We start from the raw sequence: 27,353 nt of genomic DNA on the forward strand, positions 1-27,353 counted from the left end.
TGAAACTTGAAAGCACTCGGGGCCATATCATAAGAAAAGGATAAAATAAGATAGAGTGCAGAGTGCAAAATGAGACACATTAAGGGGGCAAAGTGCAAAATGAGACACAGGCAAAGTGCAAAGGAAGCAGCCCACAGTTGAGGAGCGCCAAGACACCATTTTTGAACTTTAGAGAAGCTCTAAACTCTCTCTCTCTCTCTTTTCAATTTGGTGTTCATGGATCCACAGATTCATCACCATTTTCATAAACTAAGCACTATATAGATCTCATCTCTCTGTTTCTCTCTGTTTCTATATATTTGGGTAGGTGTGGATGCATATGATACTTTTATTAGTCAATTGTGTAGTAGTACTATGTAGTGAACATATTGGAGAGAAATGCAAGTTGCAATTGATCAATGGAAGGTGAGAAGTCGAACCTTCTAGGACCAGAAGCAGCAGCAGCAGCGTCCAAGCCCATTTCCATTCTTCCAATCGATCCGTCAGAATCCGCTAATGTCAGCCGTTCCTTTACACTCTCTTCAACAACAACGACGACGACGTCTTCCTCCTCATCTTCTCCACCGGATTTCCTCCGTCACATTCAAGCCGCCTTCAAACGCCCTCGTCCTCGGGGTAACTATTCTCACTGTTCCACTTATGCTGCCACTACCTTTTTAGGGCTTTTTGATTAAATATCTTTTGTCAAATATTTTTGCTATTAGGGCTTTTATCTCTAGGTTTACTGCTCTAAAGTGTAAGTGTGTACGGTTTGTGGTGACATATCCATTCAATTTCTGGTAGTTGTGTAATTTTGAGCTATGAAAACTTTGGCTTTGGGAGTTTTACCCTGTTGATGCCACTATCTGGTAACTTCAGTTAAGAGAAAATGACAATGGGGAAAGAAAGGCAGAAGTGTAATCTTTGCATGTTTTATCATGTACTTGAGTTTTATCTTCTTCTTGTGGGCTTATTAGGACCAGGTTTTGCAGTTTTTTATGTTATCAATTTAATTTGTAGGAGTTTAAGGAATACTTGTGTTTCTGTAGTGTTATCTGTCTGCTTCATTTTTTTTCCTTTTCTACTCGGTGTGCTAGTATAAAAGCCACATGTATTAGTGAGCTTGCCATATCATTATGGCACGCCTATTCCTAGTTGTTGAGTTATTAGGTTCGGTATATTTTGGCTGGAAGTCATGGAGGTACTTGATTCATCGTGGAAGTTGTCTTTTCTCATCTTTTATTTAGGCATTTATTGTTGAAATTGCTATTTCAGTTCCGTGAATTTGAAAGGTTGAGGCTTTAGGTTATTGAAGTATGTTTTTTTTTTCCTTCTTAAAGTTACTGAAGTATGTAGTTTATCATTGAAAAGACAGCACATGGGCTCTGTTCAATTGGAGCTCTAAAGGAAAAATGCAACTGAGTTACTAGTGTAATCAAAAGCATAAAGCGCAAAGAAACTATAAGGTTCCCTGTGGCGTTAAGCACAAATAACATGTGAGCTTTAATAAAAAAAGGTACAAAGGGTGAAAAATACAAATATATAGTATGTTTAGTCCAAGATTAACAATTATAAGCATGAATGACAAATATATGAACAAAAAAGTTGATTTTTTTATGATAATGTGAAATATCAATTGTTTAGTGTCACCCTTTCAGAAGAGGCTAATTGACAAGGAAAATTATGTCTTAGAAGTTCGAACCTAAATGACGACACTGAAACACAGTAAGTGAGGCGAAGCGCTCAACACGTTCTGAACCTCTCTTCAGGGCTTAAATGCGCCTTTGACAACAATATGAATTACATCCATATCTTGTCCTTTCTCGAGGAAGAGTACAGATCTACAGGAAGTTTGATAGGATTATTTGATGATTAAGTTAAAGTTGCAATTGAATGCATTACTTTGAAGAATAATATGCCTGGAATTGCGGCGCCAAATGGTATTCTTGCTTTTTGCTATGAATGAATTAGACATGTATACAAGTGTATTACTTATATAGGACTTGAAAACAATCAGAAGCAGCCATATTTTCTAATAATATTCTGAAAATGTCTTGAGGGTATAGTGCAGGGCGAATAACAGATAGAATCTGCAAAGAAAATTGTACTTTGTTTTTTTTGATGCTATTTCAAGTTTCCACATGAATATGCTAAAGAGAACTATCTACCTAGTTAATGAAGTTTTAAACCTGGATGAGCTGGCCGATATCATGGGCTGTAACATTGGCTCATTTTCTTTCCACATATTTGGGTCTTCCTATGGGTGGCCAGTATGAATCCATTGAAATATGGACTGGGGCTATTGAAAAGTTTGAGAAGAGGTTGACAACATGGCAAAGACAATATATCTCCTTTGGTGGTAGAGACGTAGAGTACCACTTGTCAATAATGTTCTAGACAACTTACCTACTTATTTCATGGCCTTGTTCATAATGCCAACTGAGATTATAGAACAGATTGACAAGTTAAGAAGGACCTTCCTCTGGGAAGGCAATAGAGGAACACAAATTTCACTAAAAAAAGGTACAAAGGGTGAAAAATACAAATATATAGTATGTTTAGTCCAAGATTAACAATTATAAGCATGAATGACAAATATATGAACAAAAAAGTTGATTTTTTTATGATAATGTGAAATATCAATTGTTTAGTGTCACCCTTTCAGAAGAGGCTAATTGACAAGGAAAATTATGTCTTAGAAGTTCGAACCTAAATGACGACACTGAAACACAGTAAGTGAGGCGAAGCGCTCAACACGTTCTGAACCTCTCTTCAGGGCTTAAATGCGCCTTTGACAACAATATGAATTACATCCATATCTTGTCCTTTCTCGAGGAAGAGTACAGATCTACAGGAAGTTTGATAGGATTATTTGATGATTAAGTTAAAGTTGCAATTGAATGCATTACTTTGAAGAATAATATGCCTGGAATTGCGGCGCCAAATGGTATTCTTGCTTTTTGCTATGAATGAATTAGACATGTATACAAGTGTATTACTTATATAGGACTTGAAAACAATCAGAAGCAGCCATATTTTCTAATAATATTCTGAAAATGTCTTGAGGGTATAGTGCAGGGCGAATAACAGATAGAATCTGCAAAGAAAATTGTACTTTGTTTTTTTTGATGCTATTTCAAGTTTCCACATGAATATGCTAAAGAGAACTATCTACCTAGTTAATGAAGTTTTAAACCTGGATGAGCTGGCCGATATCATGGGCTGTAACATTGGCTCATTTTCTTTCCACATATTTGGGTCTTCCTATGGGTGGCCAGTATGAATCCATTGAAATATGGACTGGGGCTATTGAAAAGTTTGAGAAGAGGTTGACAACATGGCAAAGACAATATATCTCCTTTGGTGGTAGAGACGTAGAGTACCACTTGTCAATAATGTTCTAGACAACTTACCTACTTATTTCATGGCCTTGTTCATAATGCCAACTGAGATTATAGAACAGATTGACAAGTTAAGAAGGACCTTCCTCTGGGAAGGCAATAGAGGAACACAAATTTCACCTCATCAAATGGGAGAAGGTCACACAACCAAAATACCAAGGAGGTCTTGGCATTAAGAACCTTGTTGCCCACTGCAAAAATATGATGATGAAGTGGCTTTGGAGATACAGCATGGGAGAGGTAGGGCTCTGGAAAGATGTTATCATAGCTAAGCATGGAAGGCTGAATCAATGGTGCACAGATACCACTAAACTTTCTTATGGAGAAGGTCACACAACCAAAATACCAAGGAGGTCTTGGCATTAAGAACCTTGTTGCCCACTGCAAAAATATGATGATGAAGTGGCTTTGGAGATACAGCATGGGAGAGGTAGGGCTCTGGAAAGATGTTATCATAGCTAAGCATGGAAGGCTGAATCAATGGTGCACAGATACCACTAAACTTTCTTATGGAGAAGGTCACACAACCAAAATACCAAGGAGGTCTTGGCATTAAGAACCTTGTTGCCCACTGCAAAAATATGATGATGAAGTGGCTTTGGAGATACAACTTGGAAGACGCAGGGCTCTGGAAAGAGGTCATCATAGCTAAGCATGGAAGGCTGAATCAATGGTGCACAGATACCACTAAACTTTCTTATGGAGAAGGTCACACAACCAAAATACCAAGGAGGTCTTGGCATTAAGAACCTTGTTGCCCACTGCAAAAATATGATGATGAAGTGGCTTTGGAGATACAACTTGGAAGACGCAGGGCTCTGGAAAGAGGTCATCATAGCTAAGCATGGAAGGCTGAATCAATGGTGCACAGATACCACTAAACTTTCTTATGGAGTGAGACTGTTGAAGGGTATTAGGATGTTGTGGGGCACATTTGATCAAAATGCTTACTTTGAATTGGGCAATGGTTCACTCCTAAAATTTTGGACAGACAAATGGCTTGCAGTAACACTCTTTAGGAGGATTTCCCAGATTTGTTTAGAATTGCTCAAGATCCCAATTCTGTTATTACTACTAATAGAAAAGGGACCAATTGGGACATGGTATTTAGAAGAAATATGTACGATTGGGAAGTGAATGATCTGGTAGATCTTTTTTGCAAGACTATAACATTGTCACATTAATCCTTAGGCAGTTGATAAGCTCACATGGGGACACTAGAAAGGAGGAGTTTATACAGTCAAGGAAGGGTACCAACATTTGTGCTCTAGAAACTCCATGATAGATAACTGGCCACGGAAACTCATTTGGAGGACCACGCTACCACCTAAGGTTGTTTGTTTTTCTTGGAAAACTCTATATGAGGCATATCTTACCCAAGACAACATAAAGAATAGCTCCCAAACAGATGCTATATGTGCAAAAAAGAGGTTGAAACCCCATACACCTTCTTCTCCATTGTGAGGTGGCCCCTCAGAATTATAGAGTATGTTTTTTGGTCTATTTGGTTTCAATTGGATTACACCCCTCTCAGTTAAGGATGCTTATGGGAGTTGGGAGCCTATGGAGAGTTGACAAAGCCATCAAGAAGATCTGGATCATGATACCTGCTTGTTTATTTTGGTGTATTTGGTTAGAGAGGAGTAGAAGATGTTTTGATGAGGAGTCAACTGCTTTAGGCATTTTTCACTAGGTGTATTGCCAATTTGTTTAGTTGGTCCAACATGTATCCTAATGATAATGCAAAACAACAGGACTTTATTAACTCACTAGTTCTACTTAGATAGTTTGTACACTCAGCTAGAGATTTTTTTTGTAAACTCAAATGCCATATCTTGTAATTCTTGCATCTTCTTGATGCTGTTATTAATACCACTTGCTTTATAAAAAAAAATTGCACTTTGTCCTTCGCTCTAGCCTCTCGGGGTTAGCTCAATTGGCAGAGGTTGAGGGATTTATGTTGTAGGTCACAAGTTATAGCCCTGCGCCAAACTTAGTCCTATACTTGGGTGGAGATGGGTCAAGAGGCGGGCCCATCATCCCCGAGTTTTGAAGGTTGTGGCTGACCCAAAAGGTCGGCTCTAGATGGATTTCTCGGCCATAATGTTGTGATAGCTTAAGCAACATTGTGGCCTTAGTAGTCTTGCAGTTGGATTTTGCACATGACCAGATGCCTGTACTCGCACCTCATTTCCAAGTAGCTATTGAGATGCTTATGAGCAGTAATTCAAGATAGACATCATGTAAAGAAGATCGATAGGATAAAAAAGGTGACAAGTCTTCAGAATAGTTGTGCACCTTTTAGAATTAGTCGGAGACGAAGTGGGTGCTCTGCTAGGGAATGGAGGGGATCATAGAAGCTCTCATGTTTTCTATTTTATAAATGTCCGACAGTCTTAAGTTTTGTGTTTTTTCCCTGGCAGTCTGGTACTTATTTGCTAATGATTGGCAGCATGTCATCATTTCCATTAAGCTACTAATATTGTTATATTGATATTAGTAAATATTAATTACATCTGATTTCACCAAATCTTATCACTACAACTTTCACTATCCTCCCAGTGGTGATCTTATGATCTTACAGTTTCTGTATGTAAGTTATCCTTTTCCTTCTTAAATACATCTGCTGCATATTTGTTTAGTTGTTTAGAAATTGCTTTCTGTTCCTCTAAAGTTGGGCCTCAAGAGCTTTTTCTCTTATCATTTTTTGTTGTCTTATTTTGTTTCCCTTTTCCCCAAAATGTTGGCGCTTGGCCATTTTGATTCACTACTCGGTGACAACTTTCAAAGCCAAGAGATCTAACATGAGAATACTTTAGGTACAATGCAATCAAATGGTATTATGCCAAGGAGATCGGTAGCTCCTGTGCGGCAAGCATCAAGAGGCTCTACTGTGAATACAGATTGTACAGTTGAAGCAAAGAAGACCCAAGATGAAATTCCCCTGAGTCACAGATTAATGGAATGTATTTCACAACCAAAGAACATTGGCTCTGACACTGTAGAAGCTCAAGAGGATGCATCTATGCCACCTTCGGAGTATGGTTCCACAGTAGACGTGCATGAAGAGAATTATAATTCATTCAATAGTTTGAGAGATCAACCAAGATCCTTCACTGGTCATAGAAGCAACATTACATCTGCTTCCTTGGGAACAGAGTGTGAGCATGTTTTATTGGCTGAAGGGCAGAAGAAGGTCCATTTTGCTGCTGATAGCACTTCCAGGTCTCAGGGTAATGTAATATGGTTCATTTATGAACTCCACTAACTTCAATGCATATGACCATCTTTTCTCTTAGACATATCTTGAGCTTTTCCATATGTTGTCAACTGAATAATCTGTTAGTGCTTATTTATTAACTGAAGGATGTCTTACTGGATGACCTACTGCAAACTAGGTCTGCTTAGTAGTTTGCACATTATAGTACATGTATATGCTTTATGCAGGTGTCAATGACCGAATGGTCACTGGAACAGAGGACTTGTGGTCTTATGTGAATTCACTTACATTGACAGAAATGGATTGGGATGTAGGAAATCAGATGGAGGCTGTCACTGCAGCTAGCCAAGTCTTGAGAGATCAAAATATTCATACCACCGATGTGGATGGTAACGGGAATTCCTCTCTATTGGCAAATAGAACATTAGGAGTTGCAGATCAGATTCACCAATTCAGGAACTTCTTACGGAATGATTTGAGCCACCCCATGACTCAAGCTTCAGTGGTTGGTTCAAGCTGCACTACAACTACGTTGATAAACTCGACATCTGCTCCCATGCTAAACTCAACAACCTATTGTCCACAATCTCATCTTGCAAGCAACTCTATGGAGTCACTGGGGGAACGTAAACTGAAATCTGAACATCTGATGCAATCTTCTTATCCTGTTCCAAAGAATGAAAACAGGCTTTCAGCTGATCAGACAGCTATTGCTGTACCTAGTTCTACCACTGAAACTGATTCAGAAGTTAAGAGACCTAATCTGGCTGAAGGGCCGAAGAATAGTATGCTGATTAAAGGTGACATGCCTAAAGATACTTCCCCTCTCGAGGATAACTCAGCCAAAGAATGTGTTACGGATATACAATCTGAAGCTCCCTTGTCAAAAGTTTCATCTTCCAACATGAAGTTGGAACCTTCTAAGTCTGAAAAGCAAGAAAAAAGTGTGGGTAGTAAAGCAACATCTTCGTCTCGTAAAAAAGGTTATGATCCTGATACATTTTTCAAAGTTAACGGAAAGCTTTACCAAAGGCTTGGCAAGATAGGTAGTGGTGGAAGTAGTGAGGTCCACAAAGTTATTGCATCAGATTGTTCAATTTATGCCTTGAAGAAAATCAAACTTAAAGGTCGTGACTATGCTACTGCATATGGGTTTTGTCAGGAAATTGAGTATTTAAAGAGACTGAAGGGAAAGAACAACATCATTCAACTAATTGACTATGAGGTACGTACTTTACTATAGCGTTCATGATTTCCATAAACAGTATCCTTTTACTGGGGTTTAACTCTATTTTATGTTTTGGTTGTAGAGGTCAGGTGATTTTTTTTTCAAAATTAGTGGTATTTCATGGGTGAAACAATTGAAAACATTTTGAAGCTATCAGAAGGATGATGTTAGTTGCTAATCAGTGTTATATCATTAAACATGCTGATGGAGCATTACAGCGGCTTGATTTTCCCAGGATTACCTCTAGGAAAAGCTGCATACGTTAAGAATGCTTAAAAAGTAAACACAACTACCCCTCAACCCCAACTACCTAGGGACTTTATATAAATACTTACTATCCATGTCACTCCATTCATACCCGTCTCAATCTAATAATCAATAATATAGGGTTTATAACTCTAGAAGTTCTCAACATTTTCACTACCCTTCAAGTTTCTAAACGAGACTAATGATTCCTAGCTGATATTGAACCTATAGTAAAAGTATCTACATGCCTAAGTTTTAATCCCAACTAATTGATATCCCCTTATATAGATCTTTTTCTTCCATTATGCTCGGTTTTCGCTTAGTTTGCATGCATTCCAAGAGATTGTAGGTCTATTGGGACAATTTCCTTCTATGTGAATTTAGGTCTACCTCGTCCCTTTTTAACACCTTCACTCATCATAGTTTCACACCACAAACTAGTGCATTTGGAGGTCAACATAGAACATAATCCAACTGTCTCAAGCAACCTTGCCTTTAAAAAAAGAGAAGAGTTCCTTATCAAAAATAAAGGGAAAAGAGTTGTATTTGCCCCTCTACTATTGAAAAAGTTGTAACATTACCCTTTGTTAGACTATCAGTTCATATATGCCCCTTCCGTCATAACAATGACTCAAATTTGCCTTCCTCCATTAGTTACATTTATTTCAGCTAGAATTTATTTTCGCAGCTAAATTCCCAAGCAAATTGCATGTTCTCTTGTAGTGATCTTCCATTAGTCTTAAATAGGCTGGACTCAAGCTAGTTAACATTTGATTTTCTATCTTGTCTCATCCAAGTGATTTTGGTATATTGTTGATTTCTAAATATTCATTGTTTCCTCTGATACTTGAAACATTAGGACCTTACCAGTGATCTGCTAGTCACATATGTTAGGAGGAATACTTTATTTGTGGTTGAGTTGATTGACATGAGCCAAATTAAATGTGCTTACTTTTTTACCTGACATAGACTAGAGATTTTTTTCTTTCGAAGAAAGACATGGACTAGAATTAATTTATGTTGTTGATAAAGTTTAGAGCTTTCCTTCATATCTTCCATTAAATAGAATTTTGAAACTTTATGCTGGCATTTGTGCAAAACAAACTTTTTTTGTGTGTGAAAGAATGAACAACTAATGATGCATAAAGACATGGCTATGCTTCAAAAAGAAATTTACTCACTGTTGAAAATGATAAGGCAGTTAACATAGGGCCAATACTAGAATGTATATATATCTGAAATGGTGACTGTTCTAATGTTCCTCAAGCTTGAAGTTAGTCCATACATCCACTAAAAGCATTTTTGAAAGCAGAAATTATAATGTTCTTGAACATGTCACGAATCCAACATATGTTCATATCCCAAGTATGTGTGCATATGTATCTCTTTTAAGACTAATGAAAGGCCATAGCTCGAGTCCCACTAATTTAAGACTAATGAAAAAGAAATAGATGACGGGTGGATGGTTTATGTTGGTGGTGATGGTACATGTGGTAAAGGTGTTGTCATGTTGTGTGTTGGTGACTTTGAGTGATGGTGGAAGAAGAAGGGTTGGTGTGATGAGTTGACATGCCATGTGACTAAAATGGATGGGATTAACAAAGGAAGGACAAAGTTGAGCCATTTTTATGATTGTAGGGGAATATATGGACTGATAGTACAAACGAAGGGTAATATTATAATTTTTCAATAGTAGAGGACATATATGACCCTTTTCCCCGGAAAAGAAAGCCTTCTCAAGCGACCTCATATAGCTCATTTATCCTCCATATATGTTATTTGCACCTTCTGACAAATGTGACTATTTCTAATCTTGTCTAATCTTTTATGATTGCACATCTATCATAATGTCTATAAACACCTTCTGACAGTCATCTTGTGCATACGTTGGATCTTAGAGGTCCAACATTCATCCCATATAACATTGTTAGTCTTACAAGTGTTTTATCAAATTTGATTTTTACTTTGGTAGGTATCTTCCTATCACATAACTCTCTGATAGAATTTCTTAATTTCAACCATCTTATTTTGATTATGTTCTTTGACTATCATATCATTCTCCTCGAGCATCAAGCCTTGATGGACGAATTGTTTGTATTTAGATGCCATAGTCCCCATCTAATCTCACAATAACGTCACTCTTTCTTATGTTGGCTAAACTTGCAATGCATATATCCAGTCTTACTTCTACTTATTCTAAACATTTGTTCTCTAGAGTGCTTCTCAATTGTTCAATCTAGTTTCGTGTGTCAATTGTCTGCTAAAAGATAATAGACAAAGAAAAAGAAGCTTGCTTTAGGTGAAGCAGTCCAACGGTGAACATCATCCAATAATTCTACACCATCAGATTGATAAGAATGCTTAGGCATTTGGAAAATTTGGTTGATTTAAAGAGTAGTGTTTGGGGGGAGGGCAGTTACTCTGGGAAAAAGTTATTTCAATTCATTAACTTCTTATACTAGCACTGATCAAAGTGAGAACTAGAACATTCAAGCATGCTAATATCAGTTCACAAATAACTTATCTTAATAGTGTACAATTTGAGTGCGGCCTTGAGATTTACCACATTAAATATGCTGGAATTAGACAGCTAGTTTCAAATATAGCTATAATTTTCTCTTTCTCATACGTCTCACTGTTGGCGGCGTACATTCAAGAAACTTGTAGTTATGTTTTAGTACTGCTATATGAATGTCCATGAATCTGGAAATGAATATTTCCATGTTGAGTTCCTTGCCACTCCACGGATGAGAACTAAGCAAGGAGCTTAGTACTTGCTTTTCCATAGAAAAAAAATGAAAGATCACTCTTTTTTCAAAATTGGTTTATAACAAACAATAGCGCTCCTTATATAGGAATTATGAGCTCAAAGTTTCCTAATTCCTGAGATTCTAATTATTACGACATATATCTTAATGATTTTCTTGACCATAATATAGTCTTTAAGAAAATCTTAAATAATATTCTTAATGATACTCCTTGATTTTGAACTCTGAAGTCCGAACATGAAGTCTGTAATGAAAAGTAGTATCTACATTTTAGGCTGATAGACAGATCTCCTAGGCCTTGAGAAATTCAAATCGTATGAATTTATTAAACAGAAGTTGGGTTGCTGCATTTCTTTTGAGATCACGTTGTGATTGATTATCTCTAGATATGACTCTGTTTAAATTGCTAACTTAGCTTCCTCAACAAAAGCTATAGGCTTATCAAAGCGGTTAAAACTTATGTGTCTGCATTTAGTGTTGAGGGTTCACATCTAGGGTTTTAGGAATTTGCTGTTTAGTTTTTGGAGCAAATACTGACATCCACTTGTTTGTTAGGTTACAGATAAAAATTTACTAGATGAAGTCATGAATGGCTCGATGAGTAATAATGAAACAAGAGTCAAAGAAGATGGATACATATACATGGTTCTCGAATACGGTGAAATTGATTTGGCTCATATGCTGTCTCAGAAATGGAGGGAACTAGATGGCTCTGATTCAATTATTGATGAAAACTGGCTTCGATTTTACTGGCAGGTCAATTCCTTCTATTTTCGCCTTTATCTGCTGTTACAGATTATTTTTACAAAGTTGCTGTCATGACCTAATCTTTACTGAGGATTCATTTTCTAATCTTAAGTTGTTTCATTACTACAGGTTCTTGTATAGTGTCTTATGAATAACATGTAGACAGTTTTTCTATGCCCTTGTATCTGTCTTACTTCGGCATTCAATATTAATGCCTGAATACATACTTTACCCCCTAAACTTGAAATCCTTGTAGGCTTGTACATATCTTTCTTTGCAGGCATCCTTCTACACACACCCAACTTGTATAAAGTGGAGCCGTTACTCCCCTAAACCACATGTGTCATGTACATGAAGAACAACAAAATAATCACATATAAGTTTCCTTGGTAGTAGTGATGAAGAAAAGACTTGTAGCATCCAAGGGTGTGGCCTAGTCGTCAGTGAAGTGGGTTGAGAACCACGAGGTTTCAGGTTCATATCCCAACAGAGGCAAAAACACTAGGTGATTTTCCCCCACCTGTCCTTGCCTTGGTGGATACAATTACCTCGTACCTCTTGTTGGTGGCAGGTATCCTGTGGAATTAGTTGAGGTGCGCGCAAGTTGGCTTGGACACCACGGTTATCAAAAAAAGAAAAGATTGTTATAGCCTACTGACTGGTAATGTGGGAGATTTTGAGTGGAAAACCACGCAGCAGCGAAATGTGCATTTTTATGGTCCTTTCGCTCTTTTCTTGGTTGGTTTTTCTCCTCCTGTCTTTTTTTGGGAGTTGGGTAGTGGAGATTGCGGAAGATGTTGGATAATGACGACTGAAAATTGGGAATGGAAAATATCCGCTTGCCATTGTTGGTTGAACATGAAGGAAGAGAAATAGGTGAAATTTGGGCAAGCGGATGGTAGTTTTGTTTCTTTCTTTTTTTAAAAAAAAATAATATATTTTTTATTTTTTTTACTTTATAACACGTATTGTGTGAGTTGTCTTAGGCCATTCAGGGTGATTTTGGAGATGAACCTTACAAATTAAGTTGTAAAAGGATGCTCACAAAGAAAGGGAGTGTAATAGGAATTTGCGTGGAGGGGTAAAGTATGTATTTGGCCAATGTTAATTATGCCCAACTTCAATGTCCATCATTATGCTACTTGCAGTTTACGTATTTATTCCTGGAGATTTTGACGATCAGATTTTCAAAATCTTATCAAATTTCATTGCCAATAGATTTTCGAAGATAAAATTCAAAATCTACTCCCAAAATCTATGGCCAGACACTAGCTTAGTGTATATGTTTAAGGTTCATGAAGGTCAAAACTGATTGAATCCGGTAGTACTTTTCTCGGAATTTTGTTGAAGATAAGTACTGATCTTCTCTTGTTAAGAATGTGCTTTCAATGGCCATTCTCAGTATTATGTCTTGAGAGCTCTTGAACCTCAATATTATTTGCTCCAGGAGTAGTAGATATTTGATCTCCTTAAAGTCTCTTCATTCGATCAATTTTAAGGTGTATGCAATTCCATATTCAACTAAAAGTCATGTAGCTAGAGATAAACCTAAGGCAAGATACTTTATCTGAGAAAAACTTTTGTAAACCATCCAAGGGAAGGGGAAGGGGAAGAGGAGCTCCATGTTGCTTTTAAGGTAACTGAAACTGGTCATCGCCCCCAAGGCCTAGCTCAAGTGGCAAAAGGTGGAGGATTTGTGGCTTAGGTCGCAGGTTCAAGCCCCACACCATGCAAAGCGAAGCCCGGTATTTAAGTGGAGAAGGGTAGAGGGGCGGGCCCATTATCCACCGAGTTTAGAAGGCTGTGATTGGTCTAAAGGGCGGGTCACAGACGGATTTCTTGGTTATCAAAAAAAAAAAAACTGGTCATCATTGAACCAAAGCCAATTCAGGAATCTGTCTCTGTCCTGTATATCTTTAAATGCTATGAACAACAGAACAAAAGAACTTTGGTCAGTTGCTTTTTGATAATTTGAGTCACTTTTTTATTTACAGTATGTTTTATTTGTGCTTAAATTTCTTCATGCTATAATTTCAAAAAACTTTGGTCAGTTGCTTTTTGAGTAACTGAGATAGTCACTTTTCTATCTCAATCTGCGAACACTTCTTATTTACAGTATGTTTTGTTTATGCTTTAGTTTCTTCATAATATGATTTTGGATTCAAATTATTAGGGATAGTCCAGTTAAAGAAAAAATCTTTCGGTACCAGCCTGTATACCTGACTCATTTATTATTATTATTATTATTGTTTATTATTACTTTAATTTTAATAATTATTTTATATTTTATGTCTTTTTGATAAGATAAACCTGGCTCATTTGGTTGTAACTTGTAAGTATTGTTTTTTTTTTAAATTATAAACTTCTGTCGATGGAAGAACTTTAGGACCCCTTTGGTATCTTCCATCTAAGAATAGTAGGACTGGCGTGGCCACCTTAAATTCATGTACTACTGTTGTATGTTGTACATTATCCAGATTTAAAATCTGGTAAATTTATAATATATTTGAATTGTACTCAAAAGTTCTAAACATACTTTGCAGCAAATACTTCTTGCTGTTAACACCATACACGAGGAACGGATAGTCCACTCGGACCTAAAGCCAGCTAATTTCCTTCTTGTCAGAGGCTCGTTAAAGCTGATTGATTTTGGTATAGCAAAGGCTATAATGTGTGACACAACCAACATTCAACGTGATTCACAGGTAGTTTACTCTTTTTCTTACGAGTACATGGAATGCATTTGATTGCCCCACCCCGACATCTAAAAGAAAAGAAGTGTTCTGCCAAAAGAAGATAAAGATATAGTAATCAGCAATGTCAACTTCTTCCCTGTTTTCTTAGTGGATGTAATTCTATACAGGTGGGTACGTTAAGCTACATGTCCCCTGAAGCTTTTATGTGTAATGAGACAGATGCAAATGGAAATACTATAAAGTGTGGTCGGCCCTCAGATATCTGGTCATTGGGATGCATCCTTTACCAAATGGTTTACGGGAGAACACCCTTTTCAGAATTCAAAACTTTCTGGGCGAAATTCAAAGTTATAACAAATCCAAACCATGCAATCGCATATGAACCTTTGTCCAACCCCTGGCTACTTGATCTTATGAAGAAGTGTCTTGCATGGGACCGAAATGCAAGATGGAGGATTCCTGAGCTACTCCAACATCCATTCCTTGTTCCCCCTGTTCCACCACAGTTGCCTGCTCCAGTTGAGCAAACCTGTACACTGCTTCAATTAATTGCTAAATCATGTGAAAACGATAGTAAGGCATCAACGCTATGCCTGCAACTCCAAAATTTACTAGTGCACCCCAGTCAAGTATCGCATGAGGCATTACCCGTATGCCAATACCAGAAGTTGCTTGGTGATGTCTCTGCCCTCTGTCTTCAGCTCCAAGAACAGTTGGGAAACTCAGAAAGAGGAACAAAGATGTAATGTTAAAGATGATTTATATATTTTAGCATTCTTCAGTCGTAGGTTCTTTAAGGTATTGGGCAGTTACATATCTGTCTCCATCTTTAAAGTCTTCTGCCAAGTTACTGATGTGTATACAAAAGCTACTCAAAACAAAGTGGGCATTGCCACCTGGTTTTGTTTTCTTAAAGTGGTTTGCAGATAATAGGTGAAGAAGTGTTGTAACTTTGCCTAAGAAAGAGGATCCCTATGTATGTGCAAGAGTTGGTAAGATGCCATTTTCATCTAATGATTACTATAATTTTATAGTCTTTCCACCTAAGAAATCGTGTTGGTAAATCAAAATAGAAGCAAGAGATGTAGAATAAACAAGCACATTCTTGATTTATCTTATTCAGTTGGATACAAGGGTTGTGTTATTGATTCTCTTTCAGTAGTGGAGTTGGAAATGCAACACCATATGTTCTTCAATAGCTTCACTGAGTTAAACTACTCAAGCTTAGCTATTTAAAAATGAGACAAAGCTTCCTTTCTCTACATTTGAGTTAGACAATTCTGGGACTCGCCCAGCTGACATGCAAAATGCCTTGAGGCTCAAGTATGGGGATTAGTTTTGTGAGACTTAAGCTCTAAACACGCCTACTGTCCAATACTCGGACTTGCCTAACCGTTCTTACATAGATTGTGTCTCTTTGACTATATTATAAATTTAAAAATTAGAGATCCATGTGGCTTTTGCCTCATGCCTCTAGGCTTATGCTTTGTTCGTGCTAAATAAAACGCTCTGTTTCTTGCCCTCGCCTTTTAAAACACTGGTTGAGACAAGGTGATACCTAAGAAAAATAAAAGGATTTGCATCATACGGTTGATCTGTAAAAAATAGATTTATCTACTTTTAAATTATCATCCTTATTCTTGTATAACTGTACCCTACCTTTATTCTTTAAATATTTTAGTAGTCCTAAAAATGACAATAATACAAATGGACATGCGAAGAATATTTTTTTTAAAAAATGAATACAAAGTTGAATAGTTGTATCCAAAACCTGATAAATCTTTGTAATTAAGGTGAATTGGTTTGATCCAATTTATTTTGAGTCTATGATCATAACTTCATAATTCATAAAGTTATTGCACCTTATATATCACAATAAAATGGTGTAAACAAAGAGAAGAAAAATATGGTCGTAACGGGATTGTCGATTGCAAAAGGTATTTATTATTCAGATCAGTGAATTTCTAATTAAACTTAAAAAACAGTACATCTAACAAAGGTAAGCCTATTGCACAATTATAATATTGTATAGCAATTTTGGTGCTTAGTATATGCTATTATGTGTACTAGAGCGGATATTTACACTAGTAGACCAAAGTAATGAACACTAAAAATCAAGTAAATTGAGTCATGCATCTTTTTTTCTGTTTTTATTGGAATCAAGTGAGCATGTTGAAACGGGTGCTAACTTAAAAATTGCCGCAAAACAAAGGAAGACTATCGATTGAGGCCCAATCGAGCTTTCATAATTCAGTCTTCAAACAATAGGAGAATTGATTTTATAGATCACTTACAATTTTTTCTTTACAAGAGATCTTCACTTTATATATAAAAAATAAAACAATGAACTAGCTATAATCATTTTTAATTTATACCTAATAAATTTGAAAAAATTATATTCAATTTATAAATGACCAAGAAATCTTATTTCCTCCTAAACAACCAGCATCACTATACAAATTCGACTTTTACATACTATTTTTTAAACTCAACTTCAAAAGCTATTTTCTAAAAAAATAAATATCAACCAATTCAATATCCAAACGCCTAAAAAGATATATACTCAACTCCATTTAAATGTTTTCTAGATTCTATATCAAAAAGATCTTTTGATATTTTTTTTTTATCACATTTGATAAAGGGATATTGCATTATTGATGAAGTTTGAACCCAAAAAACTCCTCACTTCCCTATGAACCTAATAAATGTAAATAAATAGATTCACATAACAAGGAAGTTAGTAGCTAGATTCGATAATAAGTTGCGCAAATTTTGAGATTGCCCATGCTATATTGCTCAACTTTAGTCAAACAAGTCATCATATCCAAATTATGAGCTAATGAGTAGTACAAAACAAGAGTCAAAATATTTTTAAAATAATTAGTAAAAAATAAAATAAAATAAAATCCCAAGTCCCCAAAAAAAAGAAAAAAATAGAGGATGGGAACGTAACAAAAAGCAAAAAAGCCACGCGCGACCATGAGTTCAGGCTAAAAGACAAGCAAAGAGCATAAATACTCTCTCTTTAACGTACGTACTGTGTAAGTATAAGGAACTCAAATGATACCAATTGTCTGCCCATCATTAATGATGTAATGTATGTCCCATTTTAATCTGCAAAAGTTTACACCATTGTACTGAATCCAAATTAGACAAGTCACTTCTCCTTTTATTTGATCGGTATAATACATAAACATGACTCTTAACTTGTCTTCAACGGACAATTTTGAGTGTGCACAAGTAAACACTTAATCTTGTATAAAATTGAATAAGTAGACACACGTGTTCTACATGACATAATACATGTAGGACACCAAATTGTCATGTAGGACGAATGTGTCTGTTTGTTCAATTTTATACAAGTTTAAGTATCTTCTAGTTATGCACACCCAAAGTTAATTAAAGGTCATAGTTGTTGGTTGCCGCTAAGTTAAGGGTCATGTTTATGTATTATGCATATTTGATCTCAACTAACATATATTTTTGTTTTTAACTTTGAGTCTGCACAAGTAGATACTGAAATTTGAATAAATAGACGTCCTACGTGATATAATACATGTAAGATGTCACGTAGGACACACGTGTCTATTTATTTAGTTTTATACAAATTCAAATATCTATTTATATATGCTTAAAACTAAATGACATAAATATCAATTAAGGTCAAGTAAAAGATCACATTTCTGATCGTTAATAAAAGAAAGAACAAAAAGAGAATGCTTGTAATACCAGGATCCAGAGTTAGCCAATTTGCTCCTTTTTTTTTTGAATTTTTGTCATGCTACAAAGTAATGTGTATATATATGTATGTGTGTTTCTTAAAGGAAAAATGCATGAGTGCCTATTGAAATATAATCATATCTTCAATTACCTCCTCTCTTTATTGGAGGGGTTTTATTACCTACTTTTCGAACTATTTTAAAATGGAATAAAAATATTTTAAAGTGTTGATGTAGCATAGAGAGTGTGCTCACTCTCTTGAAGACATACGAGAGGCGAAACATACTTAATTAAAAGATGATCAATACAGACACATATTATATTTTAATTGGATGCTTTATAGTAATTAATTTTTACACATAATTAATTAACATTAAAACTTAAATTGAAATTATTTTCTTTTCTTTCTTTGTAAAATAGAGTCAAATTTATCATTTATTTCGTTATTAATTCATTACAAGATCAATTCAATCTGTGTACTTTTAAACCGTATTAAGAAATTCAAGTGTAATGTACCGTATTACGGGTAAACAACAATGATCAAAAATAGAAAAATACTTTAGTTAGGGACCAAAAGTGTTATATATTGTCCCTAGCATTATCTGATTCACTTGATTTAACGATACTTTAGAATATTCCAAAAGTTATTCTTCTAAGTAGCAAATATAACTACTTTCTCCGTCTCAATTTACGTGACACTTTTCGAAATCCTCCGTCCCAATTTACGTGACACTTTTCGAATTTCGAGATTTTAACAAGTTTATCTTTGACCGTAAATTTTTCATATGTCTTTTAATTGTTTGAATTGTCAATTCTTGTGACTTATAGTACTTTTTATGTAGTTTACAAATATATAAATTTCATTTTAAAAAAATTGAAGATTTCCTGTTTGACTCTCATAAAAGGAAAATTGTCACATAAATTGAAACATAGGAGTATTATCTTGGTAGAGATAGCATAATCAAATTAAACCTTGTACATTTCAAATTGACACATGCATTTTCATTCATTTGAACAAAACAAATGAAAAATATTGTTGTGACATAACAAGATCAAGGAAAATGATGATAACATCCTAATTTAATTACTACAATGTGACTAGAAACTTTTGTAAATGACAACAAAGCAAGGCAATATAGCCTTAGGATTAAACACATACAACTCATCCAAATTGGAATAAAGTCCAGCAGCTCCACCAATAGAATCATATTCCTCCAAATTATTACTATTGTTATTATTATTATTATTATTATTTCCATCCAAAGTTTTCTTCACCCTTCCTGCAATTACCCTGCAAACTAACATTGCCCTCTTCTCCTCCTCCTCCTCCTCCTCCACCACCACTCTCGCGTTGTCATGCGCCTTCCCGCTCGTCGCGGTCGTCAATATACCTACATGAAATTATTATTATTTTCGCGATCCAAAAGTAGTAAAAATATCGAGTTAATAGTCAAAAACACGTCTGAAATATCACTTTTTGCGAGTTACATACTTTAACTATCCATTATTCTATTTAACTACCTAAACTACCACTCCCTTTGCATTAAAACACACCTCGATACTGAGTTGATCTAATATTTGTTCCCAATTGATACCAGACGCGTGTAGGTCAACTCAACATCAAGGTTCATCTTAATACAAAGGGAGTGATGGTTGAAGTATGCAACTATGAATAATGGCATAATACATAACTTGGCTTCAGTGGACAACTATGCCTCCAACTTTGAGTGTGCACAAGTAGACATTTAAACTTGTATAAAATTGGACAAGTAGACACATGTGTCCTGCATGATATAATACACGTAGGACGCCATGTAGGACACAAAATTGACATGTAGGGTACCATGTAGGACGAATGTGTCTATTTGTTCAATTTTATACAAGTTTAAGTGCCTACTTGTGCACACCCAAAGTTAAAGGTCATAATTGTCAATTGACACCAAGTTAAGGGTCATGTTTATGTATTATGCCATGATGTATGAACTTTTGCGAGAAAAAATGATAGTTTAGGTGTGATTTTGACCATTACAACTCAGAAACATATAAAACGAAAATCGATCGATTTTCAAACTATAGTTAATTACCTTTCTTTGTGCCATGATGAGTAGTAGTAGCTAGCTTGAATCCATTTTTGATGAGAGCACAAACGTTACAATTAGGGACAGTACACAAATTTGAGGAACCATTTAGGCCAAGTGAACACATGAATGTTGTGCAATGGAACCTTAATAGTTCATTTCCATCAGCAATACAACGTGGGTGTTTTTTGACAAGGTTAGTTGCCTTAACCTTAATAGCCTCTCTGTATTCCTCAAATCTTGAAATAGTTGTAGGAGTATTGTGGATTTTCAAGATTCTGTCTATCTTGCATACTGGGGTCTTTTTGTTTAACCAACTTGACTGAAATATGATTTCCACTATGTTTCTACTTGTGTCCTCTGGACCCAATTCAGATACTGTCAATTCATATTGTTAGTAACATTTTCCATTGTATATATCATAACAACAATAATATATTCACAGAAATCTCGCAAAATATGAGATCCGAAGAACGTAGAATTTACGCAAACTTTATCACTCGGCTCAACTTTCGATTGTAGCATGAGATACATGGAATTAAGTGGATGTTAGTGTACAATATTATTTCTAGCGTTCACTTTTACTTGTCACATTTAGATGGAATACTTTTTAAGAATATAGTGATTAACATGACTATTTCATCACACTAACTTTGTTAATTGATGTATAATATTTATTAGGTTTTGAAAAATGATTTGGAAATAAAAGTTAATACCGAGGGTAAAACATGAAGAAAATTTTTTGTATTTTCTTGATATGTTGAAAATAAAAATTAAAAGTGAAAATCTATTTTTGAAATAATGGAGAAGTAAAAGTGAACCGAGAGAGTAAATTAATAGGGACTTCCTAGGAAACTGGTGATAAAACGATTAAAGTGTATGATTATCTGATCTAAAAATTTAAACTGTTAAAAGAAACATTTTCATTATTTAATTATATTCTTAACAATAACTTAATTTTTTTGAAGAAATGATATTAGTTACATATTTGATATTATATTATATGAAACACTATGAATGAGTACTATACATTATATTATTTTGAAATATTTAGTGAATAATTGTGACTAGACTTCACTCCCTACCCAAAAAATTGTACTAATATAAAATATGTCAATCAGCCAGAGGGAGACAAGGGTCATGAAGTTCGAGGCTACATGGAAAAGTCTGACTAAAGAATTGAGGAAAAAGAGATTCCTTTTTTAAACTAAAGTATTAACCATTGATGAAACAGAGGAATTAAAATAAAATAAAAATTTAGTAAGAAAATACTTCCTCCATCTCATATTAGTCATTTTTCGTTTTACACACATTAAAAAAATCATAAAAAAAAATAATTTTACTAATTCATCCTTTAAAAAGTTTCATGTGATTAATTGTAAGGGTAATATAGGAAAAAATCAATTAATATTTTCTTAATTTAGTAAGGTAGACAACTGATATGAAACAATTATTTTTAGTAAAATGATCAACTAATATGTAACGCAGGGAGCAGCAGTAGTAGTAACATACCAGCATGTCTTACAGCTTGATGAAGTTCCAAATTCTCAACTTTCATAAAAATATGTCCACATTCACCACAAATATTTGATCTCAAAGAAGGATCCCTAGCTATTGGATCAACAACCATTCTACATTCATAACAACCTGAAAGTTTCCTGAATGGCATTCCTCTAATCGACGACGATGTAGCTGGTGAACTAGAGAGTAGTGAAGACGAAGAAACTGAAGCAGAAGCAGAAGAAGAAGAAAAACTACTAGTGCCATTTAATTTACGTCCTTTAGGAGGCGATGGCGATGGCTCAGGCCTATGCATGACCTTTGTGTTACTACATATAGAGCCAGAACACTTCATTTTCTTGCACTTCTTGTTGTTGTTATTGTCTTCACCTTCATGTTGGCCTTTAGGATTAATTTTCTCTTCTTTTAGTATTACTTGCTGTTGGCTATCTGGCCTTGCAATTACTTGTAGATGTTTACAAGTAAAGAGGCTTCTTACAACTGCCCATGAATGTGGTTTTTCTTCTTTTTTCTTATTGGTTTTGGAGTGCTTGATACTGGGATTTCCTCTGCTTTTGGCCATGGCAAAAAAAATAAGAGATAATAGGGTAATGTGTTGGTTTTTATAAGTAAAAAAAGATGAGCATCTCTCTTTTTACTCTTTTTAAGTCTCAGAGCCAGCCAGAGAGGGCTTTAATTTTTTATGTGCTTTGGAATAATGAAATGTGAAAACAGGTGGGGGAGTGGAGTGTGGAGTAAAAAGAGGGAAGAGTCCTTTTCTTGTTATGCAGAATTCTGAATTGTGGTTTTGTGGACCTTGCTCATTAATTATTACCAATCATATCGAGGATCTATCGAAAATAATCTATGTATCATGTAAAAAGCTAGGGGCAAAGTTCAGGGCCGGAGCTACACTAATTGAACATCCTTTGTTGAAAAATTATATTGTATATACAAGTAAAATGATAAATGAAATAGTTAAATAATATATTCTGGATATTCTTAACACAATAATGTGTTGTAGCCTAGTAATTTTAGGTGCCTTGAAAAAGCTAAGACACGTGAAATTTAAAGTGTTTAGGTGTTTAAATCTCACTAGCTCTTTTTTTCACCGGTAAAGTCTATCTACGTGCGACATACTCTTCTTTGACTTTATTTGTGGAATTACATTGAATGAGTTATTGTTGTTGCTGCTTGTTAAATTACTACTATGTCTACACAGTTGATGGTCTCTTTAACCATTACTGCTCTCTTTTTCTGTTGTTTTTTCCTATGTAACTATACAATCTTAGGATATTTTTTGAAAATAAATTATTTTAAGATTGTGAACTATTAAGAAAATTTCAGTTCTCTAGGTACTCATTTTTTTGGTTTAATGTGTCTGTGTTGAGGGTAAAAATGGTTAATTGGACTAGCCTAGTAGGCCTAATATTTACTATTGCAATAATTTAGACAATTTAGAGTGTAGGATGAAACTCCACTCCTCCATTATTGGTTGCCAATGCTTACTTAAGGAAGTGCCTTAGTTTTATATATAAAAATTATTCTGATATGTTATATGTCATTCAAATTCTTGTTTTATTTTAAAGACTTTAGAAAGAGTAATTAAATTATGATCGCTGTTTGCATTATTTGATACATATGCTTGATCTAATGTAATGTAATGAAAAATGTGTAGTATCAAACTTATAAGATACACGGTACAAGGAAAATAATACATAAAAGAAAAAAGTCAAAGTAATCTCAATTATATAGTAGATCTTAAAAATGAATAATAATTGAACTAATATTGAGGTAAAATGAAAATCACTTTAAAAATAAATTATATTAAGGGAAGCTAAAAATTAATACAAAATTATTTTATGCTCAACTTTGGATCAATTAAGTGCATCATTAATTTTTGGGGTCACATTTGACTACTAAGGGAAAGTAATTGGATCTAGACTAACAATTGTTAAGATTAAGACTAGGACAAAACTTGAGAATATCTCACATGGCATGCCAATTAGCACTCACACACAATAAATGAGTTATTATATCAAAAGGTCACTCAATTTTAAAAATTTATCTAGAAAAGTCACTAAATTTTATTTTGTATCAATAAAATCACTCAACTTAGGCCTTTATATCAATAAAATCACTCAATTTAATCATTTTATCAATTTCATTTGGTAGATTACTACTGCTTCATTGCAATGACGGCTGCCAAACTTGCTCTGATAGTTTAATCAATTTCGATAATTTATCAATTTCATTTGATAAATTACTACTGCTTCATTTGACGGTAACCACACTTGTTGTGATGATTTAATCAATTTCTTGTTTGTGTGAATCTCTTTTTTCATTTTAAAAAATAAAAATAAAAGTGAGGTTCCATGTATCATGACGCTAGTTTGGAGAATTTTAGGTTCAAAGTTTGATAAATTTATCTTTTATTTTGAATTTTTATTATTTTATAATGAAATAGTAGTAATTTTGAGTCATGTATTTAGTAGTTTAATCATCAACATAATATAAGAAATAATTTATTTGTGGTGCGAATTATTTTTAATAAGTAATTGATGGAATGATTTTATTGATATAAAAACCTAAGTTGAGTGATTTTATTGATACAAAATAAAGTTTAGTGACTTTGCTAGGTAATTTTCTAAAGTTGAGTGACCTTGTGATATATTAACTCCACAATAAATGTAACATCTCACAACTAGAAAGAACTAGAAGGAAGTTTAAAATATGAAAATAGTCATTTTTGGAAAGAATTGAAAATCTAGAAAATTGTTTAAGTTAGGAAAAGTGAGTTTTTGGTCAACTTCAAACGGTCATAACTCCTAGATCAGGATGAGTTAGGTGTAGTTCCAGATATGGTTGGAAAGCTATTGGAATGATCTTTCCAACGCCGCCAAGTTTACGTGATTCCGAGTTTTTTATGAGTGAGTTATCCCCTTTGAAAGTTGGGATGTTGGATTAAGAAAATGTCCAATTCGGAATTTTTAGGGGTATTTTAGTCTTTTCATTGCCCTATTATTTTAATCCATTTTTTAGGAGTTTAATGTGGGTCAAATCAGATTTTAGCCAGTTTTAGAATTTGGGATTTTCACGCTAGGGCTAAGGAGAAGAGAAAAGAAGGAGAAAGAGGGCAAATTCATCAAGATCGATCAAGAAAGTTGGTGTTTCGACAAGGATTTACTTCTATCAGGTATGTGAGGCTCTCATAACGTTGGGATTGTTCTCCCACGTGCCAAGCATATTAATTTTAGTTTGGATTCGACCTAAATGAGTTTGAATATTGATGATCTTGATATCTATGCTTGAATTCATATATTGTTCTTGAATTTGACTGAGTTGGGAAGTTTCTGAGTTCGTTACGTTGCATCATAGAGTCGTTTCGAGTTAGGTTCTTAGGTACATTTGCTGGATATCTGTATCTAAAAAGAAAATTGAGAAAAAGAACCGAGTTTGGATGAATTGGGGTTGGAAAACAAAGAAGAAATTTCGTTGGACGAAATTTGGCACTAGGGGCGCATCGCAGAGCAGGTTCCCAGATTTGGAAATTTCTGTTTCGCGTCGTGGAGTTGTCACGCAGCGTTCTACCTCAAAAGACATTTTCGAAACTAAAATTTAATTATGCCTCCGTGTCGCGGACCCACCTTCGTATTTTGATTTTCGGTCTTTTCTCATGTTTAGCTATCTAAAATCATTCCTAAACAACATGAGATCTTTCCAATCACAAATCTTAATCCTTGAATCCATAATTCAATTCAAGGATCACTTATGAGTCAAGTCAAGAGAAGTCAAGAGTCAAGTAAGAGAAGTTCATTTCAAGTTTTCACAAGTCTTTTACAAACGTTTTAACTTTGTTTTAAGACTTAAGTTTTGAAGTTGAGTAAAGAGTAAGAGCAAAGTTCATTTTCTTTAAAATGATATATGGGAACTAAGTATTCCCAAGAGTAAATGCTTTCACATTTAAGATGAGAGGAAACTGAGATTTCCAGAAGAGTTTTGAACAGAAAAAGGGAACATTAATTCCAAGAGAGCTTTTAAGCCAAGTTTGAGTAATTATCTCAAACCAGAGAAGAAGTTGTTTTAAAAACATATGAGCTAAGTATATTTTGGGAGTAATATTGAGCACCGATATAGGGACACGAGTTCATATTAACTCAAGCCCCCATAAACCATGTAGCCATCATGGGCAAGAAAAAGGGTCATACTTTTTAGATGATTCCTTAGTGCTTTTCAGCATAGAATAGTTGATCCACTTAGTAGTTCAGGTTCTATACCGATGGCAAGGTATAGGACGGTCCTTGGCAACGTGAGGTAAAACGTTGTACCATCACTTAGGCTTATAGTGATGGTTATCGGTTAGAGAATCTCCCACAGAAGCTATTTTACTTTTTATATGAAGTAAAGTTAAGTTTGTTATTGTTTTATCTTTAAATGAACTAAGATTACCTTAGTGCTTTTCAGCATAGAATAGTTGATCCACTTAGTAGTTCAGGTTCTATACCGATGGCAAGGTATAGGACGGTCCTTGGCAACGTGAGGTAAAACGTTGTACCATCACTTAGGCTTATAGTGATGGTTATCGGTTAGAGAATCTCCCACAGAAGCTATTTTACTTTTTATATGAAGTAAAGTTAAGTTTGTTATTGTTTTATTCTTTAAATGAACTAAGATTATTTTCTAGTTGTTTTATTAAGCTTTATTATATATATATCGCATGTGTTTTATTTCTTTATATGGAGTTTGAGTTATTCATGAGTTGAGAAGAGTCAAGGTAAGTGTTTCTTTCATAATCTCTTTCAAAGCCTATGTATGTTAGCATTCCAACTCGCATACTCGTACATTCAATGTACTGATGCAAGTTGGCCTACATCGTATTATGATGTAAACGCAGGTAATCAGGATCAACATCCAGCGCCTCGTTGATCCAGCTTGAGCATTCAGAGTCTGTTGGTTGAGCCTCCTTGCATTCCAAAAGACTCTTTTATTCGCTTTCTAGTTTAGTTCATTAGGATGTTGTGGGGTTTGTCCCAACATCCATCTCAGTTGTTTTAGAGGCTTCATAGACAGTTAGTAGTTCAGTAGTCTTTACATTATCATTCTTATTGTTAAGACTTGGGTTGTCACTTTTGGCCAATGTGAATGTTTAACCTTTAAGCATTCTCAGTTATTTTAGTATTCAGTTCAGTTAAGCGCTATTGATCTTTATTAATATGCATATTGTCTTCCGCTGAGTTAAGTAAGTCAGGCCAAGGGTTCGCTTGGGGCCAACAATGGTCTTCGAGTGCCAGTCCCGCCCAGGATGTAGGCTCGGAGCGTGACAATAAACATGTATTTTTTTTACGGCTCCGTTTATTTTTATTTGTCATATTTGAATTGAGTAAAAACTATTTATACTCTCTAATTTTATTTTTAAAATCAATTTTTTTTTCTTCAAATTTGAGAAATAGGCATTCTCCAACCCCCTTTCCATTTTTTTCCTAATTGATTTTTTAAATATTTATTCTATCCTTAATTATCAACTTTTCTCTTCTTCTTTTTATTTTATTTTATATACTTCTTTAAATTTATAATATTTTTGTTATGTAATTTATATTAAAAATACTTTCTATAAAAATAATAATATATAAATAGTGAAAAATATCGATCGAGCTAATGTCGTTCTATAATTAAACATGTGATCAAAATAAAAAATAATTTTATTAATTTTAACAGATTTTATAATATGATATCCTTAAAAACATATTTCGATGCAGGTAATACAGAAAAT

The 27,353-nt window shown here is 34.6% G+C and overlaps 2 protein-coding genes across 4 annotated transcripts; one reads left to right on the top strand and one right to left on the bottom strand.

Moving 5' to 3' along the window:
* Window positions 1-117: 117 nt before the first annotated feature.
* Window positions 118-15,426, top strand: LOC102584186 (serine/threonine-protein kinase mph1). 3 transcript variants are annotated; one of them, XM_015310680.1, is made up of 6 exons: window positions 118-615; window positions 6,200-6,613; window positions 6,828-7,825; window positions 11,398-11,598; window positions 14,133-14,294; window positions 14,453-15,426. In XM_015310680.1, exons 1-6 carry the CDS (start codon window positions 399-401, stop codon window positions 15,029-15,031), a joined length of 2,571 nt encoding a protein of 856 aa, XP_015166166.1. In that variant the 5' UTR covers window positions 118-398; the 3' UTR covers window positions 15,032-15,426. The 3 variants fall into 3 exon arrangements, with proteins under 3 accessions (XP_015166166.1, XP_015166167.1, XP_006351871.1); XM_015310681.1 differs by having other exon boundaries at window positions 6,915-7,825; XM_006351809.2 differs by having other exon boundaries at window positions 119-615; window positions 6,897-7,825.
* Window positions 15,427-18,988: 3,562 nt separating this feature from the next.
* Window positions 18,989-22,332, bottom strand: LOC102601509 (uncharacterized). Its single transcript, XM_006351861.2, has 3 exons — window positions 21,596-22,332; window positions 20,090-20,461; window positions 18,989-19,396 (listed from the first exon to the last, which is right to left on the bottom strand). The coding sequence occupies exons 1-3, from the start codon at window positions 22,164-22,166 to the stop codon at window positions 19,104-19,106; spliced, it is 1,236 nt and encodes a 411-aa protein (XP_006351923.1). The 5' UTR covers window positions 22,167-22,332; the 3' UTR covers window positions 18,989-19,103.
* Window positions 22,333-27,353: the final 5,021 nt, after the last annotated feature.

This window comes from Solanum tuberosum, unplaced genomic scaffold, assembly GCF_000226075.1.
Source record: "Solanum tuberosum cultivar DM 1-3 516 R44 unplaced genomic scaffold, SolTub_3.0 scf00134, whole genome shotgun sequence".
NCBI lineage: Eukaryota > Viridiplantae > Streptophyta > Magnoliopsida > Solanales > Solanaceae > Solanum > Solanum tuberosum.